Genomic DNA, 15,304 nt, shown 5'->3' with positions numbered 1-15,304 from the left:
TTCATTATCCTAATCTCTGTTCTTCTGTATATTTTGAAGTTTCCTCTAATAGGGGCCTAATTGAAACTGGAACCATGGGAGTAAAATGGCCTGGAAAGGACCATTAGAACCATGACTGTGACATGCAGTCGTGACTGGGCAAGAAGGGCTGAAGAGAGAGCCCTATGTCTTGAAAAGAATAGGAAGAAAGGCAGTATGTTCAGGGTGTGTGAAGTATCAGGGTTTGTGCCCTGTGGAATATAAGTTTGGATTTTCAACCACCTTTAAGGCCATCGTTCAGTTCAGTTGCTCAGTCATGTCCGACTCTTTGTGACCCCATGAACCGCAGCACGCCAGGCCTCCCTGTCCATCACCAACTCCCGGAGTTTACCCAAACCCATGTCCATCAAGTCGGTGATGCCATCCAACCATCTCATCCTCTGTTGTCCCCTTCTTCTCCTGCCCTCAATCTTTCCCAACATCAGAGTCTTTTCCAATGAGTCAGCTCTTCGCATGAGGTGGCCAAAGTATAGGAGTTTCAGCTTTAACAACAGTCCTTCCAGTGAACACCCAGGACTGATCTCCTTTAGGATGGACTGGTTGGATCTCCTTGCAGTTCAAGGGACTCTCAAGAGTCTTCTCCAACACCACAGTTCAAAAGCATCAATTCTGCACTCAGCTTTCTTTACAGTCCAACTCTCACATCCATACATGACCACTGGAAAAAGGTGGTTGAAAGGCCATACCATCTCCCAAACCACAACTTCAGTCTGATAATCTCTGATTTAAATTGATTGCTCAAAACAAGCCTCCAAATCATCATCAGAATTCTAGAACAGAGTAAATAAACTGTGAACAAAGTAAGTGATTTATTCATTGATTCAAGTGTATGGCCTTTCCCCAAAATCCGTGCAGTGTTAATCTTAGCTGTGTAACAAGATAACCCAAACATCAATTAAAATAAGAGTAAACATGTCTGTTTTTATAGGACAGAAGTTGAAGAACAACTCAGTCAGCATTTCTAGCTCAGAGTCTGTCATGAGGTTATAGCTGAAGGGAGACTTCCAAGACAGGTACCCACTGGGCTAGCAAGCTGGTGTTGGCAGCAGGAGGGCTGTTTGTCTCTGTCATTTCCTGGGGCCACCATACAAAGTTAAACATTCTGGGTGGCTTGAAACATTCATTGTCTCAGTACTTGCAGTTGGAAGTCTGGAATCAAGGTGTTGTCAGAGTCATGCTTTCAGGATCTGGGGAGGATCTATCCGTTCCATGCCCTTCTCATAGCTTCCGGGATTGCCAACCACACCTGGCCCTCTTCTTCGCTGATACATCACTCCAATCTCTGTCTACATCTTCACACATGTCCTCAACTGTATGTGTGTTTCTGGGCTCTTTCTATTCTTCTGAGGACATCAGTCATATTGGATTATGGACCCACCCTACCCAGTTATGCTCTCCTCTTAACGAAGGCCCTATTTCTAAAGAAGATCTCATCCTGAAGTTCCAAGAAGCAGATGAAGGGGGGGGGGGCACTTCCAACCCAGTACACTCACCATATAGCTGCCTGAGAGTCCAAATGAGACAGCAGCTGGTTGCCCCAGAGCAAAGGATCTAGGTGAGACCAAGGTCATTCTTTCATGGCCAGATATCAGTCGTACCCCATCACTTCTCTAGCACTGCATTCAGTGGAGCAGAACTGGTGAGAGCCATATCTCAGGAGGTGGGGCTCATTAAGGCCATCCTGGAGGCTGGCTGCATGCTCCACCTGAAAAAACACACTCAGCCCCATCAAACACTCCTCAGATGCTCCCCCCACATCAACGTCTGGGCTAGGGAAGCACGAAGCCCTTTTGTTTATCTGAAGAGTTTGTTGTGGCCCAACTGTTTCGTCTAACAAAACTCTTAATGAAAGATGCCACAGCTACACACTTGCCTTCATCTATATCGTATTTTCCTGACAGTCCCCCTGAGTTTTATCTTTGACTGGAAGCCACTTCTTTGTTTTAGCATCATTTCCCATCTGAGGGTCTGAGGATTTTCAGAACCAGCAACTCTGATCATCTGTGTTTAAGAGCCTCTCCGAGCATCTCTTCAATCATGCGTTTCGCTGTAAAAAGGGGAAAGCAGCCAGATAGCACCTTGAGCATTCTGCCTGGAGATCTCTTGTAAGTCACTCAGTTCAGTAACTACATAGTCTACTTTCTTGGAAGAAGTATCATGTATGACAGGACTGTTGTTAAAGCATTTACCGTATCTGCTTTAGCACTCTCTTTCTCTCTCTCCCCCGCCCCCACCTCTTGCATCATTAGAAAGTTGTCAGCACTATGACCCTTTACTCATACTTCCTCACGCATCTTCTAAAACTAATAATGTGCTGCACAATCACAATACTAGTGTCACTCCTGAGAAAACGACAATGATTCTGTAATGTTCATGCTGCATCCAGGCCGTGGCTCGCGCCCCTCCCAACGTAGCAGCGCTCTAAATCTGTGTTGTTGTTCTTAACTGAGATCCATCTAGGTTTCTGCTCTGTATTTTGTTAATCTTATCATAACCTTGGACAGCCCCCACCTCATCTGCTTTTTCTAATTTTTTAATGACGCTGACTTTCTGAAGACTCCAGGACTGCTGTCCTACAAATCTCCCCCTTGAGTCTGTCTCTTTCCCATGGAAACTTGTCCTGCTATCTCCCACTTCCTGCAACTTGAAGGTTAGGTTTGGATTCTAGAACTACATTGTCCAGCATGGTAACCCCTAGCTACAGATGATTATTTGAATGTAAATTAGTTTAATGAAGATTAACTTAAATTTTTATAACCACATTCTGCATCTCTCTAGCCTCATTTCAAGTGGCTTAGACAGTAAAGAATCCACCCATATAACTGCACTCATTTCACATGATAGCAAGGTAATGCTCGAAATCCTTCAAGCTAGGCTTCAACAGTATGTGAACTGAGAACTTCCAGATGTACAAACTGGATTTAGAAAAGGCAGAGGAACCAGAGATCAATTGCTAACATCTGCCAGATCATAGAAAATGCAAAGGGTTCCAGAAAAACATCTACCTCTGCTTTATTGACTATGCTAAAGTCTTTGATTGATCACAACAAACTGTGGGAAATTCTTAAAGAGGTGGGAATACCAGACCACCTTCCCTTCCTCCTGAGAAACCTGCATGCAGGTCAAGAACCAACAGTTAATACTAGACATGGAACAATGGACTGGTTCAAAATTGGGAAAGAAGTACGCCAAGGCTGTATATTGTAACCCTGCTTATTTAACTCCCATGCAGAGTACAGAAATGTGAAATACCAGGCCGGATGAAGCTCAAGCTGGAATCAAGATTGTTGGGAGAAATATCAATAACCTCAAGATATGCAGAGGACACTACCCTAATGACAGAAAGCAAAGAGAAACTAAAGAGCTCTTGATGAAGGTGAAAGAGGACAGTGAAAAAGCTGGCTTAAAACTCAACATTCAAAAAACAAAGATCATGGCATCCAGTCCCATCACTTCATGGCAAATAGATAGGGAAAAAATGGAAACAGTGACAGACTATTTTTCTTGGGCTCCAAAATCACTGCAGATGGTGACTGCAGCCATGAAATTAAAAGATGCTTGCTCCTTGGAAGAAAAGCTATGACAAACCTAGGCAGTATATTAAAAAGCAGAGACATTACTTTGCCAACAAAGGTCCATATAGTCAAAGCTATGATTCTTCCAGTAATCATGTATGGATGTGAGAGTTGAACCATGAAAAAGGCTGAGTGCCGAAGAGTTGATGCTTTCAAACTGTAATGCTGGAGAAGACTCTTGAGAGTCCCTTGGACTGCGAGGAGATCAAACCAGTCAATCCTAAAGGAAATTAACCCTGAATATTCTGAAGCTCCAATACTTTGGTCACCTGATGCAGAGAGCCAACTCACTGGAAAAGACCCTGATGCTGGGAAAGATTGAGGGCAGGAGGAGAAGGGGATGACAGAGGATGAGATAGTTGGATAGCATCATTGACTCAATGGACATGAGTTTGAGCAAACTCTGGGAGATAGTGAAGGACAGGGAAGCCTGGCGTGCTGCAGTCCATGGGGTCACAAAGAGTCAGACACGACTGAGTGACTGAACAACAAACTGCAGCAGTGTTCTTGCCTGGGAGATTCCATGGGAAGGGAAGCCTGGCAGGCTGCAGTCCATCGGGTCACAGGGAGTCAGACATGAGCTAGTAACTAACAAACACTTCCACTAGTGTACTGGTAAAAAGTGAAAGTTGCTCAGTTGTGTCTGACCTATACAGTCCATGAATTCTCCAAGCCAGAATACTGGAATGGGTAGCCTTTCCCTTCTCCAGGGGATCTTCCCAACCCAGGGATCGAACCCAGGTCTCTTGCACTGCAGGCAGATTCTTTACCAGCTGAGCCACCAGGGAAGCCCAAAGAATACTGGAGTGGGTAGCCTATCCCTTCTCCAGCAGATCTTCCCGACCCAGGAATAGAACTGGGGTCTCCCGCATGGCAGGCGGATTCTTTACCAGCTGAGCCACCACGGAACTGTACTGGACAAGTGGCAGTGTTTCCATCATCATAGAAGCTTTTGTCAAATAACGCTGCTCCAGATGCTATTATATGAGGCTGGACATTTTAGGCAATACTGTTTCTTAGATGGTCACTTCATACTCCATACCGCATCACATGCAGAGGCCTGCCTGGGAGTCCCGGGGTGCCCCGAGGGACTTATAAGTTACACATGTAACTAGGAATATCAAATGTCCTCCACATCATCCTCTGGTTGTCAGCTGGGATCCCACATTCTGTGATGGCAAGATTTCTAGAGAAAACAAAATAAAATCAAAGAATTTTAGATCTGAGAGGAAACTTTGATATTATTTTATAAGCAGCTGAGGAAACTAAAGCCCACAGAGGCTAAAGACTTGCCCAAGGTCACTGACGCTAGTTGGAAGTAGATACCGACCTTCAGCAAGCATCTTCTTGCTGCTAGCCACTTAATTGAAAACACCCAGTGATAACTGAGATCAGCTGGTACTAACACTACTAAAATAATTGGAAAACAGTTTTTATTGAGTACTTATCAGTATTAGATACTGTATTTAGTCTTTAAAAAATTACTTTAGAGACTTCCCTGGTGGTCCAGTGGCTAAGGCTCTGCACTTCCAATGCCAGGGGCCTAGGTTTGGTCCCTCATCAGGGAACTAGATCCTACATGCCACAATGAAGATCGAAGATCCCACTTGCTATAACTAAGACCAGACACAGCCAAATAAATAAGTAAATAAATAAATATTTTTTAAAAATTACTTCACATGCTTCTTGCAACTACCGCATAAGGAAGGCTACTTAGAAAATCTCTGATTAACAGGAATTTACTTTTTCAGGTAATAAGAAACCTAGAAATTGCTCAGCTCCAGGAAAGCTGATACCTCTCTGATCATGGCGGCCTTTCCACCATGGTCGCAAGGCAGGTGCTGCAGCTCCAGTGATCACATCAGTGATAAAAGCAGGTGAGCCTGCATGTGGCGGTGCCAGCAGTTAGTCTCATTTACGGCAGAAGTGAAGTCTTTCCCAGAGGCCCAGAGTGGACTTCTGTAGTACTTATCACGCGCTAAGACTGCACCCGTGTCGCAAAAAGACTGGGAAAATGAGTATGATGTTTGACTCTTTGGGCTTCTATAGAAGAGATAGGGAAGGGGATGGGGGTTGGATTAAACCAAGCAACGGTGGAGGTGTCTGTATCCTCAAGGTTCAGCTGAGGAAGCCAGTGTGCTCAGAGTGAGTAAGCAGCAGAGATGCTTAGACTCCAGAGAGCATGGTGAGTATGGCGCGCTTGCTGAAGAATGCGATGAGGATTCTGATGTTGCCAGGTATGAGCTGTTCAGACACTTCAGAGGTAGGATATGTGTGTCCTCAAAGAACAGGAGTGGGGCTGCCCCAGTGAATAAAAAACTGAAGGAGGACATTCAGGAGAAGGATGCCACAGGTGTTTGGGTTGGACAGCTTAGAGAGCTTTTACTTACTCCACTTGTAATATATATTTATAGCTACATTTGAAGTATCTACATACTTAGTGCTATATATATTCAGTGCTTTGTTTATATATCATAAATATATTTATTTAATATATGCTGTATTTCTTTTCTTCCCAACCTTCTCTTTACTGTGGGAGCTTAGTCTTGCCAGCCTGGTCTTGCCAATTGCACACCATTCAAGAAGGTGTTTCTTACTGCTGGTGAGAGATTCATGTAATAAATGATACAAATTAAAGAAAAACGGGGCTTCCGGCTCCTCCTCAAGTTGGCAGCTACACATGGACCCATGATCATAGGCAGTGCTGGCAAAGGCCGGCGGGACAGTGAATACAATCTTGCTAATGGTAATATGTACCAAAAGCCCCAAACATGCTTTGACCCAGCAGTTTAAGATTTTATTCTGAGGAAATAAATGTGGATGAACATTAAAAATGGTCACAAGCAGGCTCAGCATAGCATTGTTCATGGTAGGGAAAAATTAACAAGAGCTTTTTCTAAAAAAGAAAGTTGGGAGAAATGTATTAATATTAAAGTTAAAAGTGAAGCAAAACATGTATGTGGTAAAATTATAAAGAAAAATGTAGGTCTTGGTAGGCAGTGCAATGGGGCAGATTGGCAGGGGGAATCAGTCCGGGGTCCTAAGTAGCGAATGTGTGCTCACGTGGGTATAGTTGGTATACATTATCCACAGTCGTTCCAGCAAACGGAGCGGCATCACAACAGAGCCTGATTTTTCACGGCAGCCATCATCCTGGGGGTTGCTGGAAATCGCCGCCGCACAGTCACACAGGACCAGGCTTCCCCAGCCAGGGCTACTTTCCTGAACTTTCGGCGGCAGAGCTGGCGCGGGAGCGAGAGTGTCGAGGCAGCGGTGTTCAAGGCGCCCTCACGCCGAGCCGCCCAGCCCGGCCCGATCCCGTCCGCTCCTGAGCATCTCTCCGGCATCCATCACACGCTTTATGCAACAGTCGCTCTCACGATTCTTATCTGTAGAATGTTTCGTTGTTTAAAAATGAAAAATAAAATGGAACGACCCCCCAAGTTTGATCCGAGTACGTGGGTTAAATCAACTGCTGAGCAGCGGTGTGGCGGGGCGCTACGGAATCCTTGCAGGGAAGAAGCAGGCGGAGGTTTGAATGTCAGGGAAAGTGCTAGAGAAAAGCTGGTGACGAAAGATGGCTCGCTGTGTGTCGTCGGAGCCAGGGACCTAGAAAGCGACGGAAACACGCCCACCTGCAGAACTAGGATGCTGGGGTCGCAGGGGATTTCTAGTTTCTCTCTGCATTTTGCTTTCCGGTAAGATCTGCCTTTTCTGCAGTGAGCTTGGATTACTTTTGCAATTAGATTAAAAATAAAGCTTAGTTGTGAGTAAAAACTATCAGCAGGGACTTTGCCAAGAAGGGCTAAGCAGGGTCCCCTCCTGGAGCCTCCTCGGGGGCAGTTCCACCCTCTTCACGCGGGTGCGGTCCTCCAGCGGGGCTCGGGGCTGGGTCCTGGGAGAAGTGGGGTCCGAGGGGCGGAGCGGGGCCGGGGGCCGGGCCCGGGCCCGGGTCTCGGGCTTCCAGTCCCCGCTCGGGCGGTCGATCTGGGCTCAGAAGCCGCGGCCCCCACTCCGATCCCGGGCTCAGCGTGGGGCTAGTGCGTGCGTCGCCGGCTGTCCAACCCGCACCACAACGCTGGGCGCCTCCCAAACCCCACTTTCCAGACGGAGAGCCGGGGACACCGGGACGTCCCGGGACCCCAGTCGTCTGGACGGCTCCGGGGTCGAGTCGCCCATCTGTGTGTGTGTGTTCCCTCCGTGCCCGGCAGGGCTAAGCCAGGGAGATGAGCGGAAGATGGCGAGAGCAGGAGCACAAGGTGGGACGAGGGAGCTGGTCTCCAAGGTCAGAAAGAGCGTCCTCCCCAGGTTTAAGGGACGCGGCGGACCGGGCGCCGACCTGAGCGAGGCGCAGACGTGCTTCCTTCCCAGGGCTCCCCAGAACCGATCTACACATTCCTGGCACTGCGGCCTTGGGTACTTGAGGGCGAGACACACAGACCCTCCAGACCCGGCCGCCATCTCTGCGGCGGACGGGCCACCTGTTTAGCATCTCCCCAGGAGAGGGCGGAGAAGGGGATGGGGAGCAGGACTGCCGGCCGGGTCCTGAGGAGACAGGAGCTCCCCGCCCTCCAGACTCTGCCTTCAGCAGAATCTGTCACCTCCCTGCGGCCCCCTCACCCCTCCCACTCCTGCGCCTGCATTCTAGGGCCCCATCTTAGATTCAGGTGAGACAAGTCCTAGCCGCCTGTGCCTGCATCCTGGTCACACTTGAGAGGAGAAACTCATTCAAGCGCAAGCTTATTAGCAGGTTTGAGGGGATGAGCACTCTGACCGGAGGACACGACTTTCATATCTGCATCTCTCACACAGCTGAGTTCCTCCTGATAATGACAGGCGAGAAGAAGCTAATGCCATCTGTGTTCTCTTCCCTGGCTTGAGAGCAACTCACTCCACCCAGGATTTCATAGTTTCCTTGGAGAACTTGGTGAGAACAAAGGAGTGATAGCTGGTAACTGGGGGACACTTGGGGCAGAAGAGTCCAGGGCTAGCCCTAGCATCATCTACCAGAGCTGAACACCCGATCTTGGACACAATTTCCAGGTCCCACTAGACCTGCAGTCTCTCCCCAGGGGTGTCTTTTAGCAGAGCTGCTGGGGCTGAGCTGCAAAGGGGGGACAGCACCCCTCATGCTAGGAGCTCAGGAAGAACTCTCCCCGGTACTTCTCAAGACCCTTGACTTATAACCTCAACACTCTTGAGTTTTGTTACAGAATCTACAATATCAGATGTTTTAGAGAATATGTTGTTTCCCTAGAAGCTGTAGACTGTCACCCGAGGTTGAACTTTACCTTTAACCTTTTATAATTAATTGCCTTTTAACCTCACTGGATTTTGTTGCGAGTGACTGCCACAACACAGGGCGGGAGGTGGGGGGAGGATTTTCTTACTCACTCACCCCACACTGTCCCATAAAGCAGCCACTGGCTGTGGAGTTACTGTGCACTTGGGAAGCAGCTGCTCAAAGTTCACTGTGCCGGTGAATGTAAAATCCACACTGGATTTGGAGGACAGTATGGAAAAAGAATGTAACATTTCTTATTGATATATTTTATATTACTACATGTTGAAATAATATTTTGATACATTGGATTAGATACTAAAATAAAAGTCATCATTTTAATGTAATTAATGAAAATTTAGTATACTTAGCTGATATATTTTTAATGGACAGTCCTGGCCTAGAACATACATCTAAAAGCATGTCTCCTTGTACACTTTATATTATCTAGGGTGAAACAGATCACCAGCCCAGGTTGGGTGCATGAGACAAGTGCTCGGGCCTGGTGCACTGGGAAGACCCAGAGGGATCGGGTGGAGAGGGAGGTGGGAGGGGGGACTGGGATGGGGAATACATGTAAATCCATGGCTAATTCATTTCAATGTATGATAAAAACTACTGTAATGATGTAAAGTAATTAGCCTCCAACTAATAAAAATAAATGAAAAAAAAAAGGAGAACTAAAAAAAAAAAAAAAAAAGCAAGATGAAAAATTTCTTTCTTCCTTAAAAACATGAGGGATCATTTACGCCCAGGCACTTTTCAAAGGTACAGGTATCCACCTCCAAGTCCCGTACAATGAGCACCAGGTCTGTGGCAAATATGACTTAGGGGCTTCAGGACCTCGAGGCTGTTTGTGGTTTCAAGTCGAGAGAGGAAGAAAATGCAGCGCTCCCATGCAGCCTGTTCCAGCTGAAAGGGTAGCTCTCTTCTACCCTCACTACACTATTCCCGATCACAAGATCAGGAGCCTTTCCTCACAGAAGGAAAGCCAGTCCTTTGTGAACTCGAATCTCCTAGTAGGGAGATCCAACAGGACCCAGCTTTAAGGGAGCGGGGTTGTGTTGATAATCATACCCACTCCCATCACACCATTTTGAGAAGGGCTTTGAGCAGGACCCGCCCCGGACACTTTGGCACAGCAGGTGAGGCAGGGGCATTATAATAAAGAGCTGGGGGGGGGGGGGGTGGTCAGTGAATGGCAAAAGGTACACCCCAGTAATATGATGGACAAAATACTGCTTGTCATTCATGTCCGGATCTGGGGCACTCACAGATCTCATTCTACATATAAATGGTAGGGAAAAAAAGTTGCCTGAGATTTCTCCTTCCCAGCTCTGGTGGGCTGTACACCCATGGCTGAGCAGACCACGCCAACATTTCAGGATGGTAAGGTGACATAGGGGCAATAGCAGTGAATGGGGCCCCGTCAACTTCCACCTTCGTATCTTGGATGTACTCAAAGGGAATTTGCTCCTGTCACACTATGGAGCTCATCTGATGGGGAAAGGACTAGCTGGGAACACATTCTCTCTCTCTCCACTTCAGTTTCTCTTGCTCAGGGAGATGTGCAGTGAAGGAGAATAGAGGATTTCTAACATTGGTTGAGTGACCATAAAGTGCCTGGTACAAGCATAAAGTAGTATGACCCTTGGACTGCAAGGAGATCCAACCAGTCCATCCTAGAGATCTGTCCTGGTGTTCACTGGAAGGACTGATGCTGAAGCTCCAATACTTTGGCCACCTGATGCAAAGAGCTGACTCATTGGAAAAGACCCTGATGCTGGGAAAGATTGAGGGCAGGAGGAGAAGGGGATGACAGAGGATGAGATGGTTGGATGGCATCACCGACTCAATGGACATGGGTTTGGGTGGACTCTGGGAGTTGGTGATGGACAGGGAGGCCTGGCGTGCTGCAATTCACGGGGTCGCAAAGAGTCGGACACGATTGAGAAACTGAACTGAACTGAGTATGACCCCATTTTGCAGTTGAAAAAACTGAGGTTTTGGATTCTCTGAGTCACTGAAATTCTCCGCACATTTTCAGCCCCCACCTTCTCAGATGTGGGTTTCTTTGTCAGTCCCACGCACCACCTTCTATTTCAGAAATTACAATTTCTGATCTTGTACATTTTTTGCCTGGAGAACTATTAACATTATGGACTTTTGGAGTTCAGTGAAATTTGGGGGTGGGGACAGATAAGAATGAGTACTCTGTTGGCCACTTTTAGTCATGACCTTTGATGTATAAATGACCCTGCTCCCATTTCATTGGGGGTAAGTTTATGACCCAGGGCATGACCAGTGAGATGTGTGAATTAGCTCTGAAAATCTTCTACCTGATTTCCTGTCCTGTTTTAAGACAGTAAATTATGAAACACTTCTTGATAAATATTATCTCAGTTAGTAATTCATCTAAAATACAGCCTAACTGTAGCAGCTATAGATCTGTGAGAGAAATATAGTTTCTGACCAAAGAGTTGGATTTAAAAATCAAGGTCCCCCTACCTATACAGAGCACACACACCCCCCAATAATATTGGGGTACTAGCTATGAGTTTATGTAATTAAGGCTTCTGTCATCCTACTTACTTCAGATATTTTTTCCTTAGCTAGATTTTTTTAATGTGTTGGTGAAACAAAAGTTCCTTATATTCTCAGAAAGCATATCATTTCCAGTTCTCCTGAGACTGGGTGCGTCCCCACCTATTCCACCCCTACCCAGCTAACCTCAGAGCCTGCTGTCTGTCCTTCAGAAACTTCATCTCTACCCTCTTTGCTACTCCCCAGCAAAACAGTCAAAGCACATGCCCAAATTTATTTTTATTGTGCATACATAGGAAACATGACCCTATCAAAAGAACAAAAAAGACAAATGAGTCAAGTGTTACAAGAGGAAAAGCATGCACAGACCTACTCCCAGTTCACTCCTAGCCACGGACTCTATGGGACTTCACACACCAGAAGTTGGCTTGGACTGGCTCCAAGCAGTGGGCACTGTCCACCGACAGCATGGGGAAACAGTGAGCAGGAAATATCACTGTAAGAGGAATTTCCACACACACTGACCACTGAGTGGGTTCTCACCAAGGTTCAAGGGAAAACAACGTTTATCTCACACAAGCATGAATATAAAATAGTTCGGTGCTACCTAAATCATCCGGTCTCTTAAGATCATTTGCTATAAAAAAACCCCAAAAAACAGAATTTCATCGTGGACATGTGAGTGCCTACGTGGCTGCACCAGCTCAAACTTGGGGCGCTTCCTCATCAGAACTGCAAAGGAGAAACCGGAGCTGAAAATGCCAAACGAGGGGCCTGGAGGAGGAGAAGCTTCTGGACCCGTGCAGCTATCCTGGGTTGTAAACAGCAAATGTTGTGCTTTGTTGTCTCATTCAAATCAAGGACTTGAGTGTTGGGAGGGACTGAAGTTGGGGACAGGAGTTCAGAGGTCACGCTCGGGGGTCTAAAGCACTGACAGCAGCATCTGTGTTCAGACCATTTCCAAGGTGCTCATCTGGCTCCAAGAGTGCTGCATGGAGCCCCAGGGGAGACTCCCAGATTCTCATCTGACTCCTCACTCCTATTCCAGCAGAGCAGGGACATGCATACAAGGAGTGGGGAGTGAAACACTCAGCATCGAGTGAGATGTCCTGATGCTCAGGCTCAATGACTGACAACCTCTCAAGAGGCTCCGATTAGTTCATTTCAAAAATAAACACCCCACCCCACCCCCGCCCCATCACTACACATACATGTCTGCGCTACGATGCCTTGCCCTTCCTATACACGACCCATCAGGTCTCAGCCTGGGTTTGAGTACACGATGGTGGGTGTAACCTACGCAGAGGAGCAGAACCCAAGTCCCCTAACAATCCAGGACTACCTGTGACTCGAGGGCCAGAGAGGTTTCTGAGCCAGGTTTGCATTTCCAACCACATCTTTATTCTAATATTGATTAACTCGTCAGTGACATCTATTTGGTCCTTTTAGAAGAGATCTACTTGCAGTCCCGGGGTTTTCTGTTCCTGTCTTTTTCTTAGCAAGCTCCTCCTCTGCAGAGCCTGGCACACACCTGCTGAGATCAGTCAGCCAGGGCCCAGGCTTGCCCACCCAGGCTCAAGCCAGTGGCTCAGCTCTGCTGGGACGCTTCTCTCCAGTGGCCGACGTGGCTTCCCAGCCGGATGTACCTCTCTGCTTTGAAAGTGTCCATCACAACGCACTGCCAGGCCTGCCTCAGCGGAGGGTGCAGAGATGCCTGGCTGTGATCACAGGCCGGAGAACTGCTGACACCCAGGAAAGACTGACCTCAGGGCCTGACTCCACACCACCTTCCCCAGATGCACAGCTCCATTTTCCCCCAGGTCAGGCCAAGAGCTCATGAAATGCAATGTCCAGTTTGACGCAGGAGGCAACTTCCCATGAATTTAAATACCTTCCCTTAGTGATTTTCGGGGAACTACAGACATCAACTTGGCCTGATTCGAGAGCCCCATCTCCCTGAGGTGCAGCACACCCAGTGCTCTCCCAGCCCTGGCGGTACCAAGGGCGGCGCTCTGGTCTTCAGGAAGGGAAGGAGAAGAGGGGGCTCAGGGCTGCGCCCCGCCGTCATTTTCGGACAAGGAGACTGCTGGCTCTGCGGGCCTGGTTTCAGCCGGCAGCCTGCCGTGTGCGGGGTGCCTGGGCCACAGGCCCCCCTCACGTCCCCACGCACTCACCCGCACCGCCTGGCCTCCCACTGGGGTCTCCCCGCTGTGGGCCTGGGCAGCCAGCTTAGGGGTCAACCCTCAGGACTGTCCACTCAGCCAGAGCGCAGATTATGTTGGAGACAGAACCGACAGAGGAGACATGGGGTGAATTGAAATATTGGTCCTCCAAGGAAAACTGGAGAGGAAGCTGTGCTTTGAAGGTATCAAAAAGGAACTTGCCCTCAGTGGCTCATAAGACCTTTCCTGGAAGTGAGCAGTGATGGAGCAGGGAGAGCGAGCGGCAGCCTCGCCCTGCCTCCCGGCTGCGCCACGCAGGCAGGTGCGGGCAGCTCCCGGCTACTTGGTCTTCACCACCTGCTCGTATGGGGGTGGGGGCGTGTTGCAGTAGGAAGGGGGCGGTGGGTAGGCCGTGCTTCCCTGGGACGAGTTGGGCTGGACCTGGAAAGCCATCGCCACGGGGTTCCCAGCAGGATTCATCCCTGGTCCTCCGGGGTCAGTGTAATATGGCAGCCCCAGCGGCTGGGCTCCTGAAAGACAAAGAAGCAGATGAGAGCAGGGCCTGGCCGGGCGCCCCGGTGAAGACCACGGCCCGGGCCATGCACTTAGCGGATGTGCATCGCGGGCCGACATGCCCAGACACGGGAGGGCACCAGTGTGCAGGGGACGATGAAGGTGAGATGCTGGCCCAGCCTCCTGGAGCGGCTCCTTCACAGGGTGCAGATGGCCAGGAAGCACCTCAGTCCACGGGGGTGTCCGAGGGATGGAGGGATGATAGCGGGGTCAGGCGTGGTGGAGGCCAACCCACAGCCGAGGGACAACAAGAGGAGCTCTGCCAACACTTGGGGACATGCATCAAAAAATTACCAACACAGACGGCCCAACAGTCCTGAGAGCCTGGAAAGCCAGGATGCAGAAAGGTAAGCCAACTTAGAACTGAGAGGAGGGCCTGGGGTTCCCAGCATCACAGGCACCTCCACAAGGTTTCCGAGAACAGGGTGCTGAAGTGTGAGCTCTCTGCTCACACCTGCTGGGTGACATTTACCCAGGGCAGAGCACCTGGCATCCAGGTGAACCAAATTCCCAGATAGGAAGACAACCTAGGGGCGTGAAGTCAGTGGGGTGCGTGGACAGGTCTGTGGGCTCTCCCCTGCCCTGGATGCTGCAGAAAGATGCCGCTCTCTTGTCTCAGGGAGAGGCTGTAGATGCAGACTGAGCCCTGCTGCAGGCCAGGGTGCAGGACATAGGGGGCAAGAGCACATAGATGATGACAAGAGGAAATATCTAGCCCTAACTCTCGTTTAACAGTAGAAATACCTGAGCTGCTGTTTTGATCCTATTTCTTGGATCTGCATTTCTTGATCATGTTGATAAAGTGATAGAATACTGACTAAATAAAGAATCAAGAAAGAAACCATAGGCTCCAGGCTTTTCGTGGGCTTAGCTAAGTTCACGAGTGAATCAGATGTATCTGAGTTAGGCCTCATTCAACCCAGGGGATGCTCGGGCACCAGAGAGGTAGTGTCTGCCTGTATATTATGTGGGGTCTTTTTTTGTGCAGATCTCCCTCTGTCTGCTACAGTTTAATTGAATAAAGGTCAGACTCCTGGAAAGATGCCCACCAAAGTGTGCAGGATGTCTTGGAAATCTATAAATGTGCTGGAGAGTATAGGACAGAAACACATAGGCAAAGAGGCATTCAA

General features: G+C 48.5%; 1 protein-coding gene across 2 annotated transcripts in view; it reads right to left on the bottom strand.

The window, feature by feature from the left end:
• Positions 1-11,700: 11,700 nt before the first annotated feature.
• Positions 11,701-15,304, bottom strand: part of VOPP1 (VOPP1 WW domain binding protein) — a 153,113-nt gene continuing 149,509 nt past the window's right edge. For both annotated transcript variants that reach the window (XM_070462910.1, XM_070462909.1), the window contains one exon: positions 11,701-14,131. In XM_070462910.1, the coding sequence (XP_070319011.1) occupies positions 13,941-14,131 (191 nt within the window). In that variant the 3' untranslated portion in view covers positions 11,701-13,940. The remainder of the gene's footprint in view (positions 14,132-15,304) is intronic.

Source organism: Odocoileus virginianus, unplaced genomic scaffold, assembly GCF_023699985.2.
Source record: "Odocoileus virginianus isolate 20LAN1187 ecotype Illinois unplaced genomic scaffold, Ovbor_1.2 Unplaced_Scaffold_17, whole genome shotgun sequence".
Lineage (NCBI taxonomy): Eukaryota > Metazoa > Chordata > Mammalia > Artiodactyla > Cervidae > Odocoileus > Odocoileus virginianus.
Note: the sequence above shows the minus strand (reverse complement) of the source record. Positions and strands in the feature narration are given on the sequence as shown.